The sequence below is a fragment of the Sinohyriopsis cumingii genome, chromosome 18 (assembly GCF_028554795.1).
Source record: "Sinohyriopsis cumingii isolate HCF-2022 chromosome 18, ASM2855479v2, whole genome shotgun sequence".
In the NCBI taxonomy this organism is placed as follows: domain Eukaryota; kingdom Metazoa; phylum Mollusca; class Bivalvia; order Unionida; family Unionidae; genus Sinohyriopsis; species Sinohyriopsis cumingii.
In genome coordinates this window covers 47,740,165-47,767,344 of record NC_142978.1, presented here as the reverse complement: position 1 = coordinate 47,767,344, position 27,180 = coordinate 47,740,165, and the positions used below count along the sequence as shown (strand labels likewise).

The 27,180-nt window shown below is 40.5% G+C and overlaps 1 protein-coding gene across 1 annotated transcript in view; it reads right to left on the bottom strand.

The window, feature by feature from the left end:
• The window catches only part of LOC149776572 (uncharacterized), a 43,084-nt gene extending 16,166 nt beyond the window's left edge, over positions 1 to 26,918 (bottom strand). The window contains exons 1-3 of the mRNA XM_089941042.1: positions 26,504 to 26,918; positions 24,460 to 24,776; positions 21,780 to 21,953 (exon numbers count right to left, since the gene is read on the bottom strand). Of these exons, the coding sequence (XP_089797168.1) occupies positions 21,780 to 21,953; positions 24,460 to 24,776 (491 nt within the window). The 5' untranslated portion in view covers positions 26,504 to 26,918. The remainder of the gene's footprint in view (positions 1 to 21,779; positions 21,954 to 24,459; positions 24,777 to 26,503) is intronic.
• Positions 26,919 to 27,180: the final 262 nt, after the last annotated feature.

Sequence of the window (27,180 nt, the reverse complement as noted above, 5' to 3'; positions counted from 1 at the left end):
TGACAGCAATCGATGATACACACGTGCGACATGGTTGTCACCGTAATTAAGCTGTATATCCTCGGATGGTTCCTGTTGTCCGTTTATTCTCAGCGAAACCTCCATGACTCCTAATCGATCAAATATCATATGGCTGCGTTCTTGATTACCCAATCGTTCCCTATTCTGTAGCGCTATGAATATATGACGCGGGGCTGAAACACCCTGTTTTGATGCTAGGTGCCATGTAAACGTATCGGCGACGTTATCCTCTTTAGCATCAGTTGTTACCGCTAGCCAACTCAACAACGATTTCCCTCCCTGTTCCATAAATGCTAACAATCGTGCTTCCGTGGTAACTGATGGAGTCAGCACCGGCATCCACAATGCCATTTTAGTTAAAATGACTTTACCGGCAGCGACGCCAGCAGCATGCCATATTGCATTGTTATCATCGCCCCTTCGCGTCAGCGCGATTGTATGCTTAGCCCCATAGACAACTTTTCTAACATTTCTGCAGAATCCGAATATGTGATGGAGTGGAATCGCGCATGAAAACTTTCGGCGTGGTCCTTGCAACATCCCTACTCGTGTTGCGAATCCCATATTGTAATTATCGTTAAGACTTTTTATAATATTGAAATTAGCGCCTGGTCTTGCTCTGCGGTCTGGGTTATTTGCTTCAGCCTGTGGGTCAGTTGCGGTATCTCTTTTCACCAGCACGTTAACGTACTGAAGATGATCAGCGTTATCGGTGGAGTCCTTCGCAAACATCATAGATGGGCCCGCCGATCTTGTATAATCATCCGAGTATCTCGCTAACCCAATTATCGTCGTTGCAACATCAACCTCGCGTTCTATTGATTCAATTTCTCGCCCGTCAATAAGATATCTGGCGCTCTCAAATAACGCCATGATACCGTTGTTGACGAAGCCAACTCGAACACGATGGTCATCTGCGTATGGTGTATTATCGGCGGCATTTGTCACGAGTTCTCCCTCGATTTCGATAAACGCTTCACACGGCAGAAAGTATTTACTGGTATCTTGGACTTGAAGTTCAATTCGCGATCGTAGGTCAGGTTGCGCTGCATAATAAGAATAATATTGATAATCACGGACAGAATCATCCCTGCGCACTGGGGCATCCATATCAAACGCGGGATCAGCGGTACGCGCAAACATTCTATTATTTATCATGTTGATGTTTTCAATTGCGATTTTTTCGTCGTAAATTCTTTGAATTTAAACCACTCCCCGCTATCGCGTTCATGAGCGCGTTGGTTGCCGCATCGGCGGATGGCGAAGTCGCCAACGACGGAGTCGCCGCCAACGACTGAGTCGCCGCCAACGACTCTAATTTTTCTTCCACGGCGTTATTTATTACTTTACTGACATTTGCAGGCATCACTGTCGTTGATGGCATTACCGGTGGTTTCTGTTTTTTTCTCTTAGATTTCACCAATGACATTAGTTTGTCTCGTGCGGCAGAAAACGCCCTTCCGGCAACATCTCCAATGGCACTAATACCCTTATCACGAATAACATCAATAGCCTTCATTCCTAATTGTTTGGCTAACGGCGCTACTTTTGGAGCCATTCTTGTAAATAACCCCGCAATGGTGCTACCGAGACCATCTCCATAGTACGCGCGGTAAACAGGCAAACGCGAGTTTACCACGTAGACGAGTACTGGTTTATCGTGGTTGTAGTGTATGATCATCCTTATTAAAAACACCAGTTTTCCAATTAGTGATTGTAATCACCAGTGATTGTGATCACCAGTGATTGATTACCCCCCACCGCCGTGTGGAAAACCGGAATAAATTTTATCAAAATTTCCTTGGGTTTTTGCCCTCGATAAAAATCCGGTTTTTTTCTGGTTTTTCTTGATTTTTAGTCATTTTTGGTCGTTTTTGTTGCCTATAGTCGTTTTTTTCTCGATTTTTCAGAAAAACATCGATTTTCTCTAAATGATTTCCTTGGGTTTTTGCCCTCAAAAAATGGTCAAAAACAGTCAAAAAATGGCCAAAAACAGTCAAAAAACGGTCAAAAACAGTCAAAAAATGGCCAAAAACAGTCAAAAAAAGGTTAAAAATTAACAAAAACGATAATTTTATAATTTTATAATTTTATAATTTTTTTAATCATCCACGAGCTCGTCTATGAGCGTTCGATATGCATTAATGTCCATGATACCGCCTGCAAATAACCGCTTGCAAATATCAGCAGCCTCATTGATTATTTCCGTAGAGTTATTTCCGGCTCGTTTTCCTCCAATTAGTACCTCTAGCCGTGATATATCACTGAGAACACTACCAGGACAGGTAACGCCGTAGGATTCTTTACCAACAGAGTATCCTTTTCCTTTTTTTGGCGTTCTACTCTTAATTTCCTTGTGGAATGCGTCGTAATCGGGATCACCACGATGTGGTAATGCATCTTTATGTTTACTTGCTAAATACACTATTCTTGCCCAGTCCTTTAACGACTTTATATTTTTCTCGTAACCGCTATTGATATGCTTCTTATCTCGTGTTTTCTTAGCAAAATTGTTGGCAGCAAAATTAATTAATTCTTCCCTGCTGCTGAAGCCTCTAATTTGATCTATTGTGTTCTTCTTGAGTATAACACGGGGTATATTCTCCTCTTTTTCTTCCGGTTCTCTTGCGGTGGCGCCTAGTTCTTCTTCCGGTATTTCTTCTTCTGGTTCTTTCGCAGTAGCACCTAATTCTTCTTCGTCGGCCATTGTAACATAGGGTTCTTGTGGTTCGGTTATAGCGAGTGGTGGTGGCCTCCGTGTTGTAGCAGCCGCTAGTGTTTCTAAAGACCTTTTTGTTTGTTCGGTCTGAGCTGCTATCTTTTCAAGCGCATCGAGGACGGGTACAGTTGCCGCCGTAACATCTTTGGTCGCTTTAGTTACCGGGGCAAAGAGTTGTTCGCTTCCAACAGTAAAATCGGTTTGTAGTTGCTGCCGCGTTTGAAGTTGTTCTCGGACCCTGTCTCGTAACGGTATAAACTTTTTAAGCGCTGCTAGCCGCTCTCTGGCTAGCCGAGTAGTAAGTGATTCGCCTACCATTATTGCAATTGCGAAGCAATTTCTAATTTCTCGCCGGAGTTTTCGTCTATAATCCTTCTAATGTTTTTGATCTTACTAGAAATCTCCCGGCGTCGTTCATAAACACGTCCGAGTTTTTTTCGTATTATTTCAACGGCAGTAAATAGTCCAATGAATGCATTTGCGTCATTGTGGTACAAGTTTTCATTAATCGTATGTTGTAATCGTTTTATAAAAAAATACTCGCGGGCCAGGGTAAAACGCCCCCGTTTCGATTGTTCGTTAATAATCTCATAATCGGATAATATTTTTTCACTGTCGAGACCATCAGATAATTCAATTCCTTGATTTTTTAATTTTGAAATCTCGGCTAATATATTATTGATGTCTTCGATATTCATTATTCTTATAAAACATCTTGTTTTTAAATAAAAAAAATGAAAACCCGCGTATCAATCCCGAGGTGTTTAATAATTCGTTAGACGTGACCTCGTCAGCGCCATAGGCGCCGGTGACTTCGTCAGCGCCATAGGCGCCGGTGACCTCGTCAGCGCCATAGGCGCCGGTGACTTCGTCACTCGCTGATTTCTGTTATATATGAAAATCGAATTCTATGCCCGGTCTTTTTTGAGATCGCTGAATTCTGTATTCCTTCTGCAACAAATCGTATTGAGGCGATATAAATGTCAAAATATTTTCCTGCCGCATGCATGGAGTGAAATGTTTTTTCCTCGTGAGTTGTTGTATCAAATTACTTTACGGGTTTTGCTTTCTTTGGGTATTTACCAGTTTGGCCTTTTTTGGTATTCTGACTTTGCGAGATAGCTTGCAAGTTTATAAGAGAATTATCAGTCTTATTATTATTAATATGATCAATCACAAGCCCATTCTCGATTAATCCGTTGAATGCTTCAAATACAATCCTGTGAACATAATATTTCGTCTTTCCGGCACCAAACATCAAATACCCCTGATTATTTACGGTACCAATCGGCTTCTTCAGTCTACGATTTCTAACAATGCCGTCGCGAGACGCCTCGTAATTGACGAGCACAGGATGCGGCTGAAATTCTTGGTCCATTTGTATAATAATACTACTTGTCTAATTTATTATTTGGTTTAATTATGAATCTTTCAACGCAGTCTTGGGGGGTTTTAATGACGAAGTCTGCGGTGGGGTCAATGACGGCGTTTTTAATTCGCTTGTCATAATAGCGTTTTAGTTCCCTGTATCGCTTTCCGTCACAATTGATACACAACTGCGATTTTCCTCTTACACCGACGTGGCAAACCAAGCACGGGAGGGGGCCAAGAGAACCATTACGAACGCTTTGTAAATGATACCCGCAGAATTCACCTCTACATGATTTATTGCACGGGGTTGTCGACCCAATCATCAACCATTTGCAGTGATTCATTATACTATATTCTTTCATTTAAATACTTGTTTTAATTATATGGATGAGTTCGAGAGATTAGCAGCAATTAAGCCCTGGAAAAATATTAGGTTCAATCTCGATAGAGTCCTCAAGGACACACCAAAAGCGTTAATAAACGATAGAACCCTGTTGAGTAAAATACGCGATTGTATCGATGAATTCAAGCATGATGGTGCATCTCATAGTTGGTCAACATTTCGAATTGATGGCGTTGTTGATGCTACCATGAACGACAACCGCGCAGCAACGATAATATCACAACTTGACGGTAAAAGGTATTTCTTCAGAGTAAAATTCATTGTCCGGGTGGAATCAGGTGATTGGATCATACGTGATAAATTTGAACCAGTTCTCAGCGACAAGAAAACAGTCATTGTCAGCCGCGACTCCAAGCCGGGGCTGTTAACCGGAATTGACAGACCATACTATGAACGAGCGTATCCTGAAACAGCAGTTGTTTATGGAATATACCCGTTAAATAAGAAACCTGATATCGGAAAACTGAAACCAATGAGACAGTCAACGGGGATAAATTGTGTAGCAGAACGAGTAATAGAGCATTTTACAAATGCGTGTCGAGGAAACAAATTGACTGATTTACGACGTAGCAAAATCAACCAGTGGGAGGAGACAGTGCGCGAGCGAGGAGCAACCATCAGCGACATAGCGAGATTAGAAACATCGCTGAGATTTCCAATAACCGTTACAACGATAACCGGTGAAGTATTACACGAATCGAAGTATAAATCAAAGGGAGCCCCAATTAAAATTATTGATCATAACGAACACGCATGGACGCCCGCGATCACAGTGTTTCCACGGGATAGAACAGTAAAGTATATCCCGGGGAAATTCCTGGAAGAGAACGGGTTTCTCGCGGAGAGGAAACTATTTGATGCTATTGCTTGCTTGTGTAAAAACGACCCTGTGTCAGTGTGGTTACTTCGCAGCGCTGATACCTTTGATCAGTTTGTAAGACCAAACGGTGAATTATACCGCACTGAAGCATTTCACAACAGGGTGAAAAAAACCGCCATAGAATTTGAAGAGCATGATGAACAACTGCTAACAAATTGTTTTACGATTCCATCGGTTGTAGCTCATGTTGCAGCGAGGAAAAATGCGTGGAGTCCAACGCGCAAGGAATTTCTACCGGATGTACAATCCAGTTGTTTGGAATACTATCACGGTGGACTATAGAACACTGAATACAACCGCGACGCTATGATTTCCGTTGATATGGTTGCTTGTTATCCAGCGAGTTTTCTCGGGTATGGATCCGCCGCTGAGTATTTCAAACGATTTGGACACCCCAGACATGAAATGACTCGTGTTGCTATTAATGGACCACTGCCTGATTTTGATTTAACCGGATTCGCTCGCATAGTATCATTTGAGTTCGCGGCAGGACTTCATCGCTGTTGCTATATTTGGATCGGTAGACACATGGCTGAAAAGAAGTGGCTGCCAATAGCGCTGCTACGGTATATGATTGATTGTAAAATGCTAGTTTCGTTGATTGTCAGTGACGCGATTATATCATATCGGGCGCAGACTGAAGTCTGGTTACCAGAACCGGAGCGTCTAGATAGCATAATTGACGAGTCCAGAAAGCGCATTGATGCCGACGAGGAATATATCATCGAATGGTCCAGGAGGATATTTAACCAACGAAACAGAGAGGCAAAAGATCTCGGTAGAAGAATAATTGGTAAGTTCACACAAGGTGGAAAAAACTACGACTACAAACGATATTGCTCACGGCTGATTATAGATGACGCAGAATATGATTTCGTAATCAAGGACGCAGTGGCAAAAAATAGATACGTGAACTGCGAAACAGCTTTCTTGTCCAATGGAACGAGGTTGGGTACAGTTGTTACCTACAGCGATGGAGACAGCCCGGCGTATCCACATTTGAGGGCGTCTATGCTGGGTTACGCCGCTATTAATTTATTCTCGATGATAAATAGATTTCCTGACACCGCGGTTAGAGTAGCCGTTGATTCGTTTTATATTGACGTAGCGTATAAGGGAAACATAGCCGAGTTTACTAGTCCGGACGAGAGTTGGGGTACATGGAGAATTAAAAATGAAATACGACGCGATTATTCCCCGTCAGCGGATGTCACCGTTGAGAACAATTACCTACGCGGTGATAAATTGTCAGAATGGTCTAATGCACCACCGTGTTCTGATCCAATTTGTAGACACAAGACGGTTTATTTAAGCGGCTGTGGCGGGTCAGGAAAGACGACTCGGGCAATTGAATTATTTCGAACGCGGGCAAGTATAATCGTGCTTACACCGACCCATAGACTAGCGCGAGAGATAAAACAACGAAATGTTGACGCCGTTACTTATCACAGCTTTTTTCGATACAGCGGCGGTGAGTGGACTCCTGATCGAATGGGTGAAAAATTTATTCCCGACATTATCATCTGGGATGAGATATGTACTGTTTCGTTAGATACTTTACAAATGTTTCTTGAGTGGTTGCTGCGCGCGAATACAGCGGTAATCATGTGTGGGGACCATGGCCAACCACCACCATTTGTCGGCGAGGGTCCACATGATTGGTTGAACGGGTTCGTGGACTATTATGAAGAAACCGATACTGATTACCGAGCACTTGATGAACAACTGCGCGAGGTTAAGAAATTAATCAGATTACAGCCGGATAGAATTCAATGTGAAATAATCCGCGAGGTGATTCCGGAAACGCCGTTAAATGAATTCTGGGAAACATGGAGACCAAACGATTTGATTGTAGCGAGTAGAAAGATAGTCAGAGACACACTTCAGCGGAAGTTGTTTACGTTGCATAAGGAAAAGTTTCCAACGCGTCCAGTGCCGTTATGTTATAGACCCGCGGACACACGGCGGCAGAACATTGAAGTTGAAATTCCAGCCCCGACAGCGTCGGGGACAAAAAAACAAATTCTCGTGCTGAATGATATCGTGCTCGTTGATATCAGCGTCGTTGAGGACGCGCTACGTGCTGATAAATCCCCGTGGACGCTAGGATACGCAACAACAATACATTCCTCGCAGGGACTAACCATCACGGACACAATTGTTTGGATAGTTGATAATCGCATCGAATGGTCGAATCTAGTCTATCTTGCAGTGTCCAGAGTACGAAGGATAAATCAGCTTCGAAGAATTGTTATTGACGGAGCCGGTGACGGAGCCACCGACGAAGCCGGCGACAAAGTCACCATCGATGCAAGCGTCATTGATAGAAAACTCTCGGGTTACCGCCAACAGGATAAAAAAAAACAGCGGCGTTTTGATATTGATGCCGAATTAATAATCTCGCTACGACAACAACAGAATAATCACTGCGCGAGTTGCAATTGTATAATGAGTTGGCGTTATTCGGATAAAGACACTCGCCAATTTACCGTGGATAGGATCGATAACAGTCTCGGTCATGTCAAAAACAATGTGAGGTTGACCTGTCTTGAGTGCAATAGACGCAACGGCGCTAGTTAAGACCACGTGGGGGCAATTGAGTATCGTTAGGTATCACTTGTAGTTGCTCGCGTGTAAATCCGCGCTGAGGAGCAGTTGAATCCAGTCTATAGATCGGTGGTCTACCAGTTGATCGTGTTATCGTTGATATGTTATGTGTGGTAACACTCCAAATAGGATCAGTAGCTCTTTTTTTACCGCCTTCAAGCTCTCCTGGTTCATATAGATATCTAACGGTGACATCGCCAAGAATCGGCTTGGAAACGCTATTTATTTTTGATTTTCCGGGTATATACTCGTATTTAATCGCGTCGCTGGGTTTCATGTTGATTGCTCGGGTAATCTCGTTATTTAACGCTGCAATTACACCTGGCAACCTTTTAACCCATTCACGAGATCGTTTTTCTTGGATGAATTCCTTCGCGTATTGATATCCAAATAACCGTTCAGCGAGAGTCCGATTGAATCGTTCAACAATTGCCTGATCACGATGTAGCGCAGTATGACCTCGTCGTATCGCGACGCTATGATGTTTCAGCGTTGATAAAACAGCGCCGCGAAATTCACTACCGGGATCAACTTGTAATAGATTTGGCCAGCGCAGAGGGCCTCTTCGATAAATTCTTTCAAACGCAGCGGCTACTTCAGTTGCCGACTTTGTTTTTAACGGCTCCGCTTGTTTGTATCGACTCGCAACATCAACTACGGTTAGCGCGTATTTGTAACCGTTGTCATGCGGCAAAAATAGTATATCAGCCTGATGAACTTCATTAGGTACGCTGACATCAAAGCGCGAGAAGTTGATTTGTTTAGGCGGTGGTAGATAGATTTGCCATATAGCCTGTTTGGATAACCAATTAGCCGCAGTGGTCTTTGTTACCTTTGCAGCGCTTGCAAGCTTACCAATTGCGGCCTTCCCCTTCCAGTATCCTCTCGGAGAATAATAGATGGATTCCATGTTGTTATTATAAACGCTATCGTTTTCAATTACCAGCGCCAGAAGCTCCGCTTCCAATCATTAATTTACCTTTCATAGCCGATTTTACCAACCATGAGGCCAATTTTTCTTTGACGGATTTATCAGGAATAGCATTTAATGCGTGAATTAATTTTACATCCGCGATATGACGCTGTTGCAGATCGCTACTTTTGTAAGCAACATCATGAGCATGACACGCCTTATCGATAGCGTTTATTGGATACTCACCGGGTTTGGGCTGATTTTGATCATCGAGTCTAATATCTAATCGTGTTCCGGGGCCACAGTAGTTATATCCTGGGAGGTGTTTTTCTCCTGGATACTTTGCCCACGGTGTTCCGGGGAGTTTTGCCAATTTGGCTGCGATGTCACCTCCTCGCTTTTTTTAAAACATCTTCGGGTCTAATAGAAATAAATCTAAATTTCTTTGTACCGCATTGTACACACTTGCCAGTAAGCGCCGATCTGTTATTTCTTGTTGTAACGGTTGTCATATCATTTGTGCCAGTACGCACTCTGCACTTAACACAATATAGATCCATAATTTATGTATAGAGATATGAATATAATTGATTTTTCGGCGACTAAAACAAGAGAACCAGTTAAGCATGTTGCAGCGTTACCAAACTCGATCCGGATGATTATCATCGGACCATCTGGATCCGGCAAGACGCAATTGTTACTCAATTTAATAATGAGATGGATGAAGTGGGATAAGTTGTATTTGGTTGCTCCTAGCGTAGATGATCAACGATGCTACGAGGTGTTGAAAGATTTCAACGAGAATGCATCAGCGATCGCTAAAAAAAATGTTATTGAGTTTATTACGGATATCAATGATGCACCGGGTATTGATGATATTGACGGCGACGTTAACAATCTAGTCGTGTACGATGATGTTATGTTAGACAATCAAAAAAACCCAGCTAGGATATTTTCCAGAGGCAGGCATAAAAACACTGACGTGATATATGTCACTCAACGATACACTCAGATTCCAAAAGTAATTAGAGACAACTGTAATATTCTTGCTGTGTTCAACGGCGTTGATACACACACGCTACGAAATATTTGGCAGACATGGTGCGGCGGTGACATGGACTTTAATGTTTTTCGAAACTTTTTTAGTCATGCTCAGTCGACCCCACATGGATTCGTAACGATAAATTTACATGATCCTCGGACACGATATCGTATCGGACTTGACCAAATATTCGGTTAGTTGTAAATAATTTTCATTGTAAATAACCACTTAGCAGCAGGGGGGGCAATGACATCGACGCGGTCGTCGATGTGCTTACCGGACGCTGACGACGCTGGGGATCGACGCGCAGAAGGTGTTAATTAAACCAAATGACGACGCGACGATCCCCCAACGACGTCGTCGTTTTTTTTTTTACCAGCGCTGACTACACCGGATCCGCTGAGTGCAGAAGTAATAATTAAGCAAAATAACGATTGGACAAAATGTCCGATTCGCCCCCCCTGCTGCTCCAAGAACGGGTACAGTTGCCGCCGTAACATCCTTAGTCGCTTTAGTTACCGGGGCAAATAACTGTTCACTTCCAACAGCAAAATCAGTTTGCATTTGTTGTCGCGTTTGAAGTTTCTCTCTCACTCTGTCTCGTAACGGTATAAACTTTTTAAGCGCTGCTAGCCGCTCTCTGGCTAGCCGAGTAGTAAGTGATTCACCTACCATTATTGTAAATTGATCCGCAATTTTCTAATTTTCCGCCGAGTGTACCATCGGGGGCTCCACGGAGTTTTCGTCTATAATCCTTCTAATGTTTTTGATCTTACTAGAAATCTCCCGGCGTCGTTCATAAACACGTCCGAGTTTTTTTCGTATTATTTCAACGGCAGTAAATAGTCCAATGAATGCATTTGCGTCATTGTGGTACAAGTTTTCATTGATCGTATGTTGTAATCGTTTTATAAAAAAGTACTCGCGGGCCAGGGTAAAACGCCCCCGTTTCGACTGTTCGTTAATAATCTCATAATCGGATAATATTTTTTCACTGTCGAGACCATCAGATAATTCAATTCCTTGATTTTTTAATTTTGAAATCTCGGCTAATATATTATTGATGTCTTCGATATTCATTATTCTTATAAAACATCTTATTTCTAATATCAAAAATTTTAATAAAATTTAAGTTAAAATTTAATAAAATTATTGGGGGTCATTTTTGACCCCGTTTTTTGTATGGACAGTACAATGCCGTAAATCTCCACTCGAGTGTTGTGGCAGATTACAGGCATACATGGACAGTACAATGCCGTAAATCTCCACTCGAGTGTTGTGGCAGATTACAGGCATACATGGACAGTACAATGCCGTAAATCTCCACTCGAGTGTTGTGGCAGATTACAGGCATATACATATACTTAATTAAGGACATTCACATCTTGGAACCCCAAAGCATACATCTCCGGGAGGGAGGCCTAGGGTGACAAACGTCATCGTAGACCGCCCAGAAGATATGCTTGGGGGACATCACTACATGTACTTAATTAAGGATGAAATGATTGATGGATGATGGGACGACACAAGACAGCACAAACATAAAACGGCGGGGCGGAACTCTACGGCCAATTCAACCAATCAAAAGCAACCCAATTAAATTAACCCGGTTGCATGATTGTGAACAAAAGACAACCACACGCCCGGGTCAAGAGCGTGGGTTAGTTTTGATTAGTTGAATTGGCTTTCGAAAGCCCCAGGCTTATAACGAGTCATCTTATATATAAAGTGACTAATACAGCGGCGTCAGTCACAAGGTGTGTGTTAATTTGAATTCCCTTGAATCGTTAAACCCTTAAATACTTATTAATGGTGTTTCACGGCATTTAAATGAAACCAAATATTTGAATAAAACATTAAAAAAAAGAATACAGCTGTTAGATAACAGCGTGTATTTCATTAGTTTTCATCGTAAAATGATTAATTAATCGCAACATTAATTGGACTTCAAGGGACGCAACATTAATTGGACTTCAAGGGACGTAACTCTTGTCATGCGACGCTATCACAAAACGAGTTATCTCCCTTTGATGTTATATATGAAAATCGAATTCTATGACCCGTCTTTTTTGAGATCGCTGTTTGATATATTCGTTCTGCAACAAATTGTATTGACGCGATACAAATGTCAAAATATTTTCCTGCCTCATTCATCGACTGAAATATTTTTTCCTCGTGAGTTGTTGTATCAAATGACTTTACGGGTTTTGCTTTCTTTGAGTATTTACCAGTTTGGCCTTTTTTACTATTTTCACTCTGAGAGATGGCTTGCAGATTACACAGTCTATTATTTTGATAATTAGAATCAATGTGATCAATAACGAGACTATCTTTGATCAATCCGTGGAAACATTCATAGATGATTCTGTGACAGAGATATTTTTTCCCTCCAGCAGTAAACATCAAATATCCGTGATTGTTTTTCCATCCAACCGGCTTCTTCAGTCTACGATTTCTAACAATGCCGTCGCGAGATGCCTCGTAATTGACGAGCAGGGGGTGCGGCTGAAATTCTTGGTCCATTTGTATAATAATACTACTTGTCTAATTTATTATTTGGTTTAATTATGAATCTTTCAACGTAGTCTTGGGGGGTTTTGATGACGAAGTCGGCGGTGGGGTCAATGACGGCGTTTTTAATTCGCTTGTCATAATAGCGTTTTAGTTCCCTGTATCGCTTTCCGCCACAATTGATACACAACTGCGATTTTCCTCTTACACCGACGTGGCAAACCAAGCACGGTAGGGGGCCAAGAGAACCATTACGAACGCTTTGTAAATGATATCCGCAGAATTCACCTCTACATGATTTATTGCACGGGGTTGTCGACCCAATCATCAACCATTTGCAGTGATTCATTATACTATATTCTTTCATTTAAATACTTGTTTTAATTATATGGATGAGTTCGAGAGATTGACAGCAATTAAACCCCGGAAAAATATTAAGTTCAATCTCGATAGAGTCCTCAAGGACACACCAAAAGCGTTAATAAACGATAAAACCCTGTTGAGTAAAATACGCGATTGTATCAATGAATTCAAGCGTGATGGCGCATCTCACAGTTGGTCAACATTTCGAATTGATGGCATTGTTGATGCTACCATGAACGACAACCGCGCAGCAATGATAATATCACAACTTGACGGTAAAAGGTATTTCTTCAGAGTAAAATTCATTGTCCGGGTGGAATCAGGCGATTGGATCATGCGTGATAAATTTGAACCAGTTCTCAGCGACAAGAAAACAGTCACTGTCAGCCGCGACTCCAAGCCGGGGTTGTTAACCGGAATTGACAAACCATACTATGAACGAGCGTATCCTGAAACAGCAGTTGTTTATGGAATATACCCGTTAAATAAGAAACCTGATATCGGAAAACTGAAACCGATGAAACAGTCAACTGGGATAAATTGTGTAGCAGAACGAATAATAGAGCATTTTACAAATGCATGTCGAGGAAACAAATTGACTGATTTACGACGTAGCAAAATCAACCAGTGGGAACTAACCGTAAAAGAGCGTGGAGCAACCATCAGCGACATAGCGAGATTAGAAACATCGCTGAGATTTCCAATAACCGTTACAACGATAACCGGTGAAGTATTATACGAATCGAAGTATAAATCGAAGGGAGCCCCAATCAAAATTATTGATCATAACGAACACGCATGGACGCCCGTGATCACAATATTTCCACGGGATAGAACAGTAAAGTATATACCCGAAGAATTCCTGGGAGAACAATTCTCCAAGGACGGTTTTCTCGCGGAGAGGAAACTATTTGATGCTATTGCCTACTTGTGTAAAAACGACCCTGTATCAATGTGGTTACTTCGCAGCGCTGAAAACGATGCGGATACCTTTGATCAGTTTGTAAGACCAAACGGTGAATTATATCGCACTGAAGCATTTCACAACAGGATGAAAAAAACCGCCATAGAATTTGAGGAGCATGATGAACAACTGCTAACAAATTGTTTTACGATTCCATCGGTTGTAGCTCATGTTGCAGCAAGGAAAAATGCGTGGAGACCAACGCGCAAGGAATTTCTACCGGATGTACAATCCAGTTGTTTGGAATACTATCACGGTGGATTATGGAACACTGAATACAACCGCGACGCTATGATCTCGGTTGATATGGTTGCCTGTTATCCAGCGAGTTTTCTCGGGTATGGATCCGCCGCTGAGTATTTCAAACGATTTGGACACCCCAGACATGAAATGACTCGTGTTGCTATTAATGGACCACTGCCTGATTTTGATTTAACCGGATTCGCTCGCATAGTATCATTTGAATTCGCGGCAGGACTCCATCGCTGTTGCTATATTTGGATCGGTAGACACATGGCTGAAAAGAAGTGGCTGCCAATAGCGCTGCTACGGTATATGATTGATTGTAGCATGCTAGTTTCGTTGATTGTCAGTGACGCGATTATATCATACCGGGCGCAGACTGAAGTCTGGTTACCAGAACCGGAGCGTCTAGACAGTATAATTGACGAGTCCAGAAAAAACATTGATGCCGACGAGGAATATATCATCGAATGGTCCAGGAGGATATTCAACCAACGAAACCACGAGGCAAAAGATCTCGGTAGAAGAATAATTGGTAAGTTTACACAAGGTGGAAAAAACTGCGATTACAAACGATATTGCTCACGGCTGATTATAGATGACGCAGAATATGATTTCGTAATCAAGGACGCAGTGGCGAAAAATAGATACGTGAACTGCAAAACAGCTTTCTTGTCCAATGGAACAAGGTTGGGTACAGTTGTTACCTACAGCGATGGAGACAGCCCGGCATACCCGCATTTGAGGGCGTCTATGCTGGGTTATGCCGCTATTAATTTATTCTCGATGATAAATAGATTTCCTTACACCGCGGTTAGAGTAGCCGTTGATTCATTTTATATAGACGTAAAGTACAAGAAAAACGTAGCCGAGTTTACTAGTCCGGACGAGAGTTGGGGTACATGGAGAATTAAAAATGAAATACGACGCGATTATTCCCCGTCAGCAGATGTCACCGTTGAGAACGACTACTTACGCGGTGATAAATTATCAGAATGGTCTAATGCACCACCGTGTTCTGATCCAATTTGTAGACACAAGACGGTTTATTTAAGCGGCTGTGGCGGGTCAGGAAAGACGACTCGGGCAATTGAATTATTTCGAACGCGGGCAAGTATAATCGTGCTTACACCGACCCATAGACTAGCGCGAGAAATAAAACAACGAAATGTTGACGCCGTTACTTATCACAGCTTTTTTCGATACAGCGGCGGTGAGTGGACTCCTGATCGAATGGGTGAAAAATTTATTCCCGACATTATCATCTGGGATGAGATATGTACTGTTTCGTTAGATACTTTACAAATGTTTCTTGAGTGGTTGCTGCGCGCGAATACAGCGGTGATCATGTGTGGGGACCATGGCCAACCACCACCATTTGTCGGCGAGGGTCCACATGATTGGTTGAGCGGGTTCGTGGACTATTATGAAGAAACCGATACTGATTACCGAGCACTTGATGAACAACTGCGCGAGGTTAAAAAACTAATCAGATTACAGCCGGATAGAGTTCAGTGTGAAATAATCCGCGAGGTGATTCCGGAAACGCCGTTAAATGAATTCTGGGAAACATGGAGACCAAATGATTTAATTGTAGCGAGTAGAAAGATAGTCAGAGACACACTTCAGCGGAAGTTGTTTACGTTGCATAAGGAAAAGTTTCCAACGCGTCCAGTGCCGTTATGTTATAGACCCGCGGACACACGGCGGCAGAACATTGAAGTTGAAATTCCAGGCCGGACAGAAAAACAAATTCTCGTGCTGAATGATATCGTGCTCGTTGATATCGGTGTCGTCGAGGACGCGCTACGTGCTGATAAATCCCCGTGGACGCTAGGATACGCAACAACAATACATTCCTCGCAGGGACTAACCATCACGGACACAATTGTTTGGATAGTTGATAATCGCATCGAATGGTCGAATCTAGTCTATCTTGCAGTGTCCAGAGTACGAAGGATAAATCAGCTTCGAAGAATTGTTATTGACGAAGCCACCGACGAAGCCGGCGACAAAGTCACCATCGATGCAAGCGTCATTGATAGAAAACTCTCGGGTTACCGCCAACAGGATAAAAAAAAACAGCGGCGTTTTGATATTGATGCCGAATTAATAATCTCGCTACGACAACAACAGAATAATCACTGCGCGAGTTGCAATTGTATAATGAGTTGGCGTTATTCGGATAAAGACACTCGCCAATTTACCGTGGATAGGATCGATAACAGTCTCGGTCATGTCAAAAACAATGTGAGGTTGACCTGTCTTGAGTGCAATAGACGCAACGGCGCTAGTTAAGACCACGTGGGGGCAATTGAGTATCGTTAGGTATCACTTGTAGTTGCTCGCGTGTAAATCCGCGCTGAGGAGCAGTTGAATCCAGTCTATAGATCGGTGGTCTACCAGTTGATCGTGTTATCGTTGATATGTTATGTGTGGTAACACTCCAAATAGGATCAGTAGCTCTTTTTTTACCGCCTTCAAGCTCTCCTGGTTCATATAGATATCTCACGGTAACATCGCCGAGAATCGGCTTGGAAACGCTATTTATTTTTGAGTTTCCGGGTATATACTCGTATTTAATCGCGTCGCTGGGTTTCATGTTGATTGCTCGGGTAATCTCGTTATTTAACGCTGCAATTACACCTGGCAACCTTTTAACCCATTCACGAGATCGTTTTTCTTGGATGAATTCCTTCGCGTATTGATATCCAAATAACCGTTCAGCAAGAGTCCGATTGAATCGTTCAACAATTGCCTGATCACGATGTAGCGCAGTATGACCTCGTCGTATCGCGACGCTATGATGTTTCAGCGTTGATAAAACAGCACCGCGAAATTCACTACCGGGATCAACTTGTAATAGATTTGGCCAGCGCAGAGGGCCTCTTCGATAAATTTTTTCAAACGCAGCGGCTACTTCAGTTGCCGACTTTGTTTTTAACGGCTCCGCTTGTTTGTATCGACTCGCAACATCAACTACGGTTAGCGCGTATTTGTAACCGTTGTCATGCGGCAAAAATAGTATATCAGCCTGATGAACTTCATTAGGTACGCTGACATCAAAGCGCGAGAAGTTGATTTGTTTAGGCGGTGGTAGATAGATTTGCCATATAGCCTGTTTGGATAACCAATTAGCCGCAGTGGTCTTTGTTACCTTTGCAGCGCTTGCAAGCTTACCAATTGCGGCCTTCCCCTTCCAGTATCCTCTCGGAGAATAATAGATGGATTCCATGTTGTTATTATAAACGCTATCGTTTTCAATTACCAGCGCCAGAAGCTCCGCTTCCAATCATTAATTTACCTTTCATAGCCGATTTTACCAACCATGAGGCCAATTTTTCTTTGACGGATTTATCAGGAATAGCATTTAATGCGTGAATTAATTTTACATCCGCGATATGACGCTGTTGCAGATCGCTACTTTTGTAAGCAACATCATGAGCATGACACGCCTTATCGATAGCGTTTATTGGATACTCACCGGGTTTGGGCTGATTTTGATCATCGAGTCTAATATCTAATCGTGTTCCGGGGCCACAGTAGTTATATCCTGGGAGGTGTTTTTCTCCTGGATACTTTGCCCACGGTGTTCCGGGGAGTTTTGCCAATTTGGCTGCGATGTCACCTCCTCGCTTTTTTTTAAAACATCTCCGGGTCTAATAGAAATAAATCTAAATTTCTTTGTACCGCATTGTACACACTTGCCAGTAAGGGCCGATCTGTTATTTCTTGTCGTAGCGGTTGTCATATCATTTGTGCCAGTACGTACTCTACACTTCACACAATATAGATCCATAATTTATGTATAGAGATATGAATATAATTGATTTTTCGGCGACTAAAACAAGAGAACCAGTTAAGCATGTTGCAGCGTTACCAAACTCGATCCGAATGATTATCATCGGACCATCTGGATCCGGCAAGACGCAATTGTTACTCAATTTAATAATGAGATGGATGAAGTGGGATAAGTTGTATTTGGTTGCTCCTAGCGTAGATGATCAACGATGCTACGAGGTGTTGAAAGATTTCAACGAGAATGCATCAGCGATCGCTAAAAAAAATGTTATTGAGTTTATTACGGATATCAATGATGCACCGGGTATTGATGATATTGATGGCGACGTTAACAATCTAGTCGTGTACGATGATGTTATGTTAGACAATCAAAAAAACCCATTTCGGATATTTTCCAGAGGCAGGCATAAAAACACTGACGTGATATATGTCACTCAACGATACACTCAGATTCCAAAAGTAATTAGAGACAACTGTAATATTCTTGCTGTGTTCAACGGCGTTGATACACACACGCTACGAAATATTTGGCAGACATGGTGCGGCGGTGACATGGACTTTAATGGTTTTCGAAACTTTTTTAGTCATGCTCAGTCGACACCACATGGATTTGTAACGATAAATTTACATGATCCTCGGACACGATATCGTATCGGACTTGACCAAATATTCGGTTAGTTGTAAATAATTTTCATTGTAACCACTTAGCAGCAGAGGGGGCGATGACATCGACGCGGTCGTCGATGTGCTTACCGGACGCTGACGACGCTGGGGATCGACGCGCAGAAGGTGTTAATTAAACCAAATGACGTTTGGACGATCCCCCAACGACGTCGTCGTTTTTTTTTTACCAGGCGCTGACGACACTAGATCGTTGAGTGCAGAAAGTAATAATTAAGCAAAATAACGATTGGACAAAATGTCCGATTCGCCCCCTCTGCTGCTAGACGGTGCAAAAAACGTTAACTTCTTTTAATTGAAACACACAAGAAGAGGCGGGATTACATGTTGTTTATTAGAATGTATCAAATTCATTTCGTTATCGAATGCTGTAAATTATCTTCTGGATTTGTGTTGGAACTGTGATCTAAATTACAGAATAATTTTGCGCTCTTGATCAATTTTTGGAACCCACATTAGAAGAAATAACGAACAAAGTACATTCTGAAGAAATTCAAGATGCCAAAAGGTATATGTATATGTATTGCCATTGTTATTACCAGCAATAGATGATATATTTGTATGCCCTACCACTTGTATGATCTTTGTTGGACGGATCCAGGCTATTTAGAAGACTTTCCTGAACTATAAATGCAAACATTTTTTAAAAGAAAGTAACACGGGAAAATTGTAAAGCAGCTGGGGTGTTACAGTCTATTTCACCAGAGGAAACAAGGCTTCTTCGTCATCTTGGCTTATTGGTTCTGAGTGTTTGCTTTCCTGCCTAAACCCGCTTTCGTCAGGTGCATTTTTCTCGAATTTAGCGCTTGGACTCACTTGTAAAATGGGACGTATCTGAGGGAGACCCGAGAGACCGTGGTCTTAATATGTCTTTCTTTGTTATTTGTATGGACCCTAGATAACATGGCTGATAGTCTGAACCATTCAATTTTCAAATAGGTATGAACATTTTTCCTTACTAAGTGTTTAAATGATACTAATGGTATTTTCATGCGTTTGTTGTGAACATTGCAGATATCATGCCCATTTGTTTTGCTAGGCTGAAAGATTATTTTATGGTTCATTTAACTCATCCACTCATCTATGCTTTCAGATGGACTAAACAACTTCTTTGCTTTACCAACTGACAAATCTAATACATCAAAAGCTCCGGCTTCTGCTACATGAGCGCACATTGCTTGTTTACATACACAATTTCCTAACACACGATGATATATTTTGACACATGTGTCAAGCAGGATGAAGCAGTGCAGGTTAGATTAATACTGCACGATTCTGATATTGTAAAATTAACAGGAAAAAAGCATATAATAATTGGTAATATTAAAGGTTTTAATTATCAAATCAGTTAATTTATTAATTACAATATTTAGATTTTGTATGAAGATATAGAACATCATACCATTATATTGTCTTTTTATATAGTAAAGGACCGCTCATTTGGCTTAGTGGTTAGAGCGTCCGCTTCAGATGCGGGAGGTTGCGAGTTCGAACCCCGGCGGAGTTATACCAAAACCTTACAAAAATGGTACTGCCAGCTGCCTCGCTTGGCACACAGCATTAAGAGGTAAGTGTTAGAACTGGTCGGCCTGGTGTCATGATAATGTGACTAGGTGGGACATCGTGCTACATGACTGCTGCATGATGCCCCAATGCAAGACATCACTATAAACTGCCACACTGCAGACATCGAAGCGATATGGCTGAAATTTTTCAAAGCTCCATTAAAATCCACATCACACACACACACACACACACACACACACGCGCGCGCATGCACAAATGCACACACACTCATTAAGTAAAGGAAAGACAAAACACATATGAATGTAATACAAATGTTGTAAAAAAAGTCCACTTTGTAAAATGCAATGATATTGGATGTTTATTACTCATTTAAAAATTATTTCTGACTAACTAGTCATATAAGATAATAAATGTTTGGTTTAAAACAAACAGTATAGAAAATCTCTCAGACAGTATTAATTCTGTCTTCCTTCGCATAAACCTTCACAGAAACGATGATTTTTTTGAAAGAGATGACCTTGGACAATGTTTTCGTATACCAACTTTGACAGTCTCCCTACCGTCACTAAAACCTTCATCCAACTACCGATTTCAAATTAAACAAATGAATAGTCAAGATCGATAAACAACATCCGTCAGCTTTTATCTGTGTAAAAGATTTTCTTACTTTTGAAACAAATTTTATAATCAATGTCTATTCGAAAATGGAGCCGCCTGCCATTTTGCTATATTATTAACATATATGACATAGAACCTTAGCCAACATGGGATATGGACAAAAAAATGTGGAAACGTTATAAATTGGGACGTTTTCAATGATAGACAGGCGATTTTGCATGACGTTGGAATGCTTTGTTTAGAAAACCTTGCATTTGTTCTACCATTTTTCGACCGACCCTCGTACATGAAATAAATTCTTTAGTCACCACGTGCTCACATTAATAAACTTCTGTCTCACTCGATATACTCAACAATAAGAGTATCCACTGTCATTGTAAACACCATGGCCAAAGGAGATATGCAAAGGTCATGTATGTACGTCCGAGACACGATCGACACGGCACCGCCTCATCGCTGTGATTTGTTTTATAAGAGTTATGCCCTACTCAAAACATTGTTTCAATTTTGCGAAACATTTGTGAAGATTTCATTCCACATGTTTGGCATATATAAATATACAACAAGCTGTTTGTATTTGACACACAATATGGCTGATGCTCTAGTAATTGCGGTGTATTCAATGTCACTTGAAGCCTATATACAACAAGCAGGCTGTGAATGGCGACTCCAGTGCGTTTCACTGTAATTTCATCGTGCTATTTTGACGCCTGTCGCATGCTACCTATTAAGGGAATTAGCCTTATTCTCCACCGATAAAAAAGACACTATCGCAGCAAATGCAATCGAAATTGGGTTTGATGCCGTTATCAACACCTACGGTTCTCTCCAGGCGAACTTTTACCACCCAATTTACATTAGTAGTGTTACCCTAACCAAGGGAGATAACTCATTGTAAGTATGGGGTCTACCTTTGACGTTCTTATTTTTCAAGCATTTTCAGAAGCAGTTCCTTAACTACGCTGAACGCGTTTGACTCCGTAGTAACACACATATTTGGTTGTGTTTGCTTGACAGCACCCAATACGCTCTTAATGATGTCACATAAGTTCAACATTTAATGGACCAACCCACCCACGGAAACCATCAGTTATTAATATAATAAATATACTTACTTTATACAACACATGTCTCTGTCATTAGTCAGTTGGTATATCGCGTACGAGTAGCCGTTCGGTTGTCCACATAATCCTAAACTTTGCCTTCGTTTTCTGAAAGTTGTTAGTTTTGAGGCCGGTTTGAACAAGCCCTGGTACAGTATACTTAGAGATCTTTCATCTGGATTTCCACTGCGAATATTAAGCAAAGCAAATACATTGAAGCAAATTTATCCATACCAAAAGGTCATCTGAGAGTAGAGATACATGGACAATGCAGTTACATGAAAGCACAATATACATACCAGAGTTATCTGAGAGTAAGGATACATGGGTAAGACATTTACATGGAAACACAATATTTATACCAGAGTTATCTGAGAATCGGGATACATGAGCAGGGCAGTTACATAGAAGCAAATTTTCCATACCAGAGTCATCTGCGTGGAGGGATATATGGGCAGGGTAGTTACATGGAAGTATGATATAAATACCCGATTTATTCGAGAATATATATATATATATATATATATATATATATAGGGAAGCATAAAGTAAAAGAAGGCTGAATGAATTGCCTACATAATGATATTAAATGAAAAAGTCACCTTTTACTATACTAAGAAAATTTTATGGTAAAATTTTTTTTGTCATAGACCTAGTTTGTGCTATGTGAATAGTTCATCAACAATAAAATAGAGATAACACATGATTGCAAGCAATACTTTTATCTGAACTACATAGTGCTGTACATAAAAGACTCAACAGGCATCTGTCTAAGTGACTGATACAATCAATGCAAAAACTGGTAACGGTTCCTACTGTATATATTGTACTTATAGGTTACTGCATTTGTATGGGAAAATATGAACAAGTTTTTCGAATGGAAATACTGCACGACCTTGGGAGTGCAGTATATCCATCCAACAAAACGAGTTCATATTTTCCCATACAAATGCAGTAACCTTTATATTATATGCTCATTTTTATGTTCTACCTAATGCTTAATTATATTAACAAAATACACTACATGAAACAAAATAACTGAATGAATGCCGTATTCCAAACTAAATACACAAGCTCAGATTTGTCTTAACTCATACAATGTAATATTCTTAGCACACTAGAATATTGCACACACGATAGCCGCCAATTCAAATATTGACCTACAACATGGCTTAGGAGAATTGGAAGAATGATATAAAATATAGCGTGCTATCTATGTTTATATTTAACCTTGTGATAATTTTATGAAGTGGCGTGTGCCCAAGATAAGAACACCTTTCTATCATCACCCAATCAGCGTGCGCTACTACTTTGAGTAAATCAAGGACAATTAAGCATTTAGCTTTCCATTTCCTAATGTGCGGAATTCAGGTGAGTTTTCTGTCGAACATACTACCTGAAAAATGTGCTTCCTCAACAACCGGTATAGATGTTCCGTCCAGCATGCTGTCATCGTAGCTGACAGAAATGCATGCATACTGATTTTGTTTTTGAGAATTTGACAATATTGACAGTAGCCCAATTTTGAATCATGTTTATATTTTGTTGCAATTGTCCTTTTATTGTATGAATGTGCTTCGATTGATAATTTATTCAGAAATCCTCAACGTTATGAGAGAAAGGCATACCAGGATCCAAACAAGTGGTAATGTTATTATTTGTTATGTTAAAAAGCGCAACAGAAAAAATACTATCCTGGGACACACACAAATCATGCTGCTACACAGAGAGGGTGGGCCCACTCGTTGCTTCAATTCCCTATCAGAAAGAAAGTTCGATACAAAAGTGGGTAGACGGCCCTAAGACATTGAAGGTGCATGTCCTTCATTACTCCGTACATCTGTGTCGTATCATATTAAATGTTAATGAACGTTTTTAGTCTAACCAGATGATCTTTGGTACTATGGCCATGTCGGCATCCTCTTTAGAAAGGTAGAAAGGAGATATTAATGTTTAGTCTCCAAATACCAAACAAGCTTTGCATTTACCAAGCTAAACTAGAGTGTAATAGACAACATTCAAATTATAATGCAGTACGTCCAAAAATAAACCAAATAATCAATCATCCGTGGCCATATCGCACTCCCTGAAGAAGTAGGCCTTCTGTTCACTGTCATTAATTGATTTGTACTCTGGTATTTACAGATACACACTAATACATATACATAGATAGATAAATACAAATCCGACAGCGAAAATATCTGGATAAAAGTGTCCTGAGAGAGATATAAGTGGACAAATGTGAGACCTGTGAATACAACGCTCCGTTAATTAAAAATCTGAATGGTATCATTTTAGTTCAAAATTCAATTATGTTAACCAGTAAATGGGTATATTAAATTGAATGATGCTAGCGCACAGCAAATATTAAAGGATTTCGCTGCCAGTATGCAGTAAGTGACTGAAAGCTAAATTCTTTCTTAATTTATTGAATCGGACAAAGAAAAGTTACATATTCAAGCTTGATTTACTATACTCACATCACGGTTCAGAAATAGCGACTCCACTGAAATCCCGCACAGACTGCGTTTCTTCATCGGATTTCTCGATACGTATGGAGTTAAGTACCTCAGCACTGCGCGTGCGCTTTTACCCTTGCATTACTCTGTTTTTATTTTTGTTTATTTTTTCCCTGGTTGACGTTTTCTGAAGGTTCGATAATGCTGGACGAGGTTAATGGAAGGCACCTTACCATAATAATTTCAGGTCTCTGCTGCATGAATCTCCTTCAGTCGTCAACATTATCGTCGTGGACGTAGTAGACGTAACGGCAGCAGAATCTTCTAGCGTTGACGATACGGCGGCTGGATAAGTTTGAGGCGCTCCAATAGTCGTCGACATGGCCGAAGTCACGGCACCTGACTGATTTTGATAATCCTCGATAGTAGTCGACACGGTCGATATCATGGCAGGAGAATAATTCTTAGAATTTCCTTCACTCGTCGACGTGGTGGTCATCCCGGCAACAGAGACAACAAACAGTGCGGATATCAAAACCACAAGGTACATCTAAATATAAACAGATCATGCAGCTCTTAATGCATAGCATAAAAGTGTGAAAGATAATTTCTCTTTGTTATGCTATCTTCATTTTCTGGGAGGATCTGTCAATCAATAAATAATTTGAATGAAATTGACCAGTATCCACAACAAAAATATTACGAAGAATAAAACATCACTAAAATACGCATTTTTATCAGAATTTAATTTTCTGCATACTTCGAGGTTTTTCTTTAGACAAGTATACAATGCAATTCAATCTAAACAAAAACAAAATTTTCTGGATAAAACAAAATGAAACTATAATAGTTCGAAATTATGGATTCGTAGCAATGGAATCTATTCAGTTTAATATGCATGTTGGTTCAAACCTGAACGTAAATAATGAGTATACAATTAATAAAGGAAAGAAAATTCATTTAGCAGTTATGTAGTATTTAGCATTATAATTACACTGTAATTCTAGTCCCAGATTGACATTATAATTACACTTAAATTATAGTTTCGATTAGCATTATAATTGTAGTGTAATTCTAGTCTCAGGTTAGCATTATAATTACACCTTAAGTCTAATCCCAATTAGCATCATAATTACACTATTACTCAAGTCCCAGATTAGCATTATAATTACACTGTAATTCTAGTCCCAGATTAGCGTTATGATTCCACTGTAATTCTAGTCCCAGATTAGCATTATAATTACACTGTAATTCTAGTCCCAGATAAGCATTATAATTACACTGTAATTCTAGTCCAGATTAGCATTATAATTACACTGTTATTCTAGTCCCATATTAGCATTATAATTACACTGTAATTCTAGTCCCAGATTAGCATTATAATTACACTGTAATTCTAGTCCCAGATTAGCATCATAATTACACTGTAATTCTAGTCCCAGATTAGCATTATAATTACACCGTAAGTCTAGTCCCAATTAGCATCATAATTACACTATAACTCAAGTCCAGATTAGCATTATAATTACACTATAATTTCAGATCCAGATGAGCTTGTTTATTTTGCGAAATCGATTTTTTCTTCTTAAAAGGACAGCGGGCGAACGGCATAGGGCTTTGAATACTGAGGAGATTTTTCAAGAAAATTCAATGCGAGAGTTTGAAATGATAAAGCGTTTATATCATTCATGTTACGTGTACATAGTAATAATTATATACGTGTTCCAATTGCCACCGGTCCGACTTGTCCAACCATTGTCCAGATGCGATTAGGTACACCTACCCACATATCAGGGTTATTGTGCAGATCAGTAATGCACCGGAGTGTATGCTATGTAATAGTTGTTAGACGTCTACTATCCTTGGTTGATATTTCAGGTTTGAATATGCACTAATGGGAACTGAGCAGACATCGACGAATCTCCCAATATTGTTTTATCCCCACCCCACCCTCAATGCACCCTGAATGAAAAGGTGCGACATCTTTGTTTCTTTATTGAACTGTGATCTATTTTACTTTATCGTCAGAAAATCCTTAATGGTGGACTCCTGTACATTAAAAAATATATGACCTTAATAATCAATAAAAGGTTGATTCTGTAGGTAACGATTTTATATTTGATATACATATGAGTCTATGCACTTTCCCCACTAAGTTTCATGCAATAGATGGATATGTGTGTATTATTCTCTGTATAAATAAATATACATTGCATGTCAAGCTTAGAGAAAAGCTAGCGATACCAGTAACATGTTTAAATGACAAGAATAAGTTACCTTTTATGACAGGGATATAGTAACATCTACACCAGCAGACAACACGATGTCTAGCAACCACTGTTGTGATAGAAGTCCACGGTATATTACGAGCAAGGTTGAATTCTCTCATGTAGTTTCTATAAAACACCAAGTCGTTCCCGATTCATGCACAATGCTAATATTTGTTTTGAGTTTGAATCACGTATAATACTCCACAATAAGAGAAACAAGTTTTTTGGCTTATTTCGAAAATCATGCAAATTTGTCAACTCCTACACCAATACGGCGAGACCGTTCAGAGCACGTTGTAATCAATATTATTCTGATTCAGTTTCCATAAAATACCAGCTGTAATATATCGTGGCTTTTAACTTTCAATGGTGGGCGTACACAGCAAACCATCCATGTCCATATCACGATATTTCGAATCTTCGTTTGCACTTCTAATGATATACCTTTCCCCATCCTAACTAAAGTTCGTGTATTCTATTTCGCTTTAATCTCCCACCTATTAATCCCATCGAATGACGTCTGCATAGTAAAGCGGTATACATGTTGTGTATCGCAACTGTAATAGTCTGCCCAGTGAACTGTAGAAATAAACCTACATTAACTAGTACAGCCACCTGTCTTTAGAGGCGGCTTTTCTTACTACCCAGAAGTGACTGTTGAAATCACACACACACACACACACA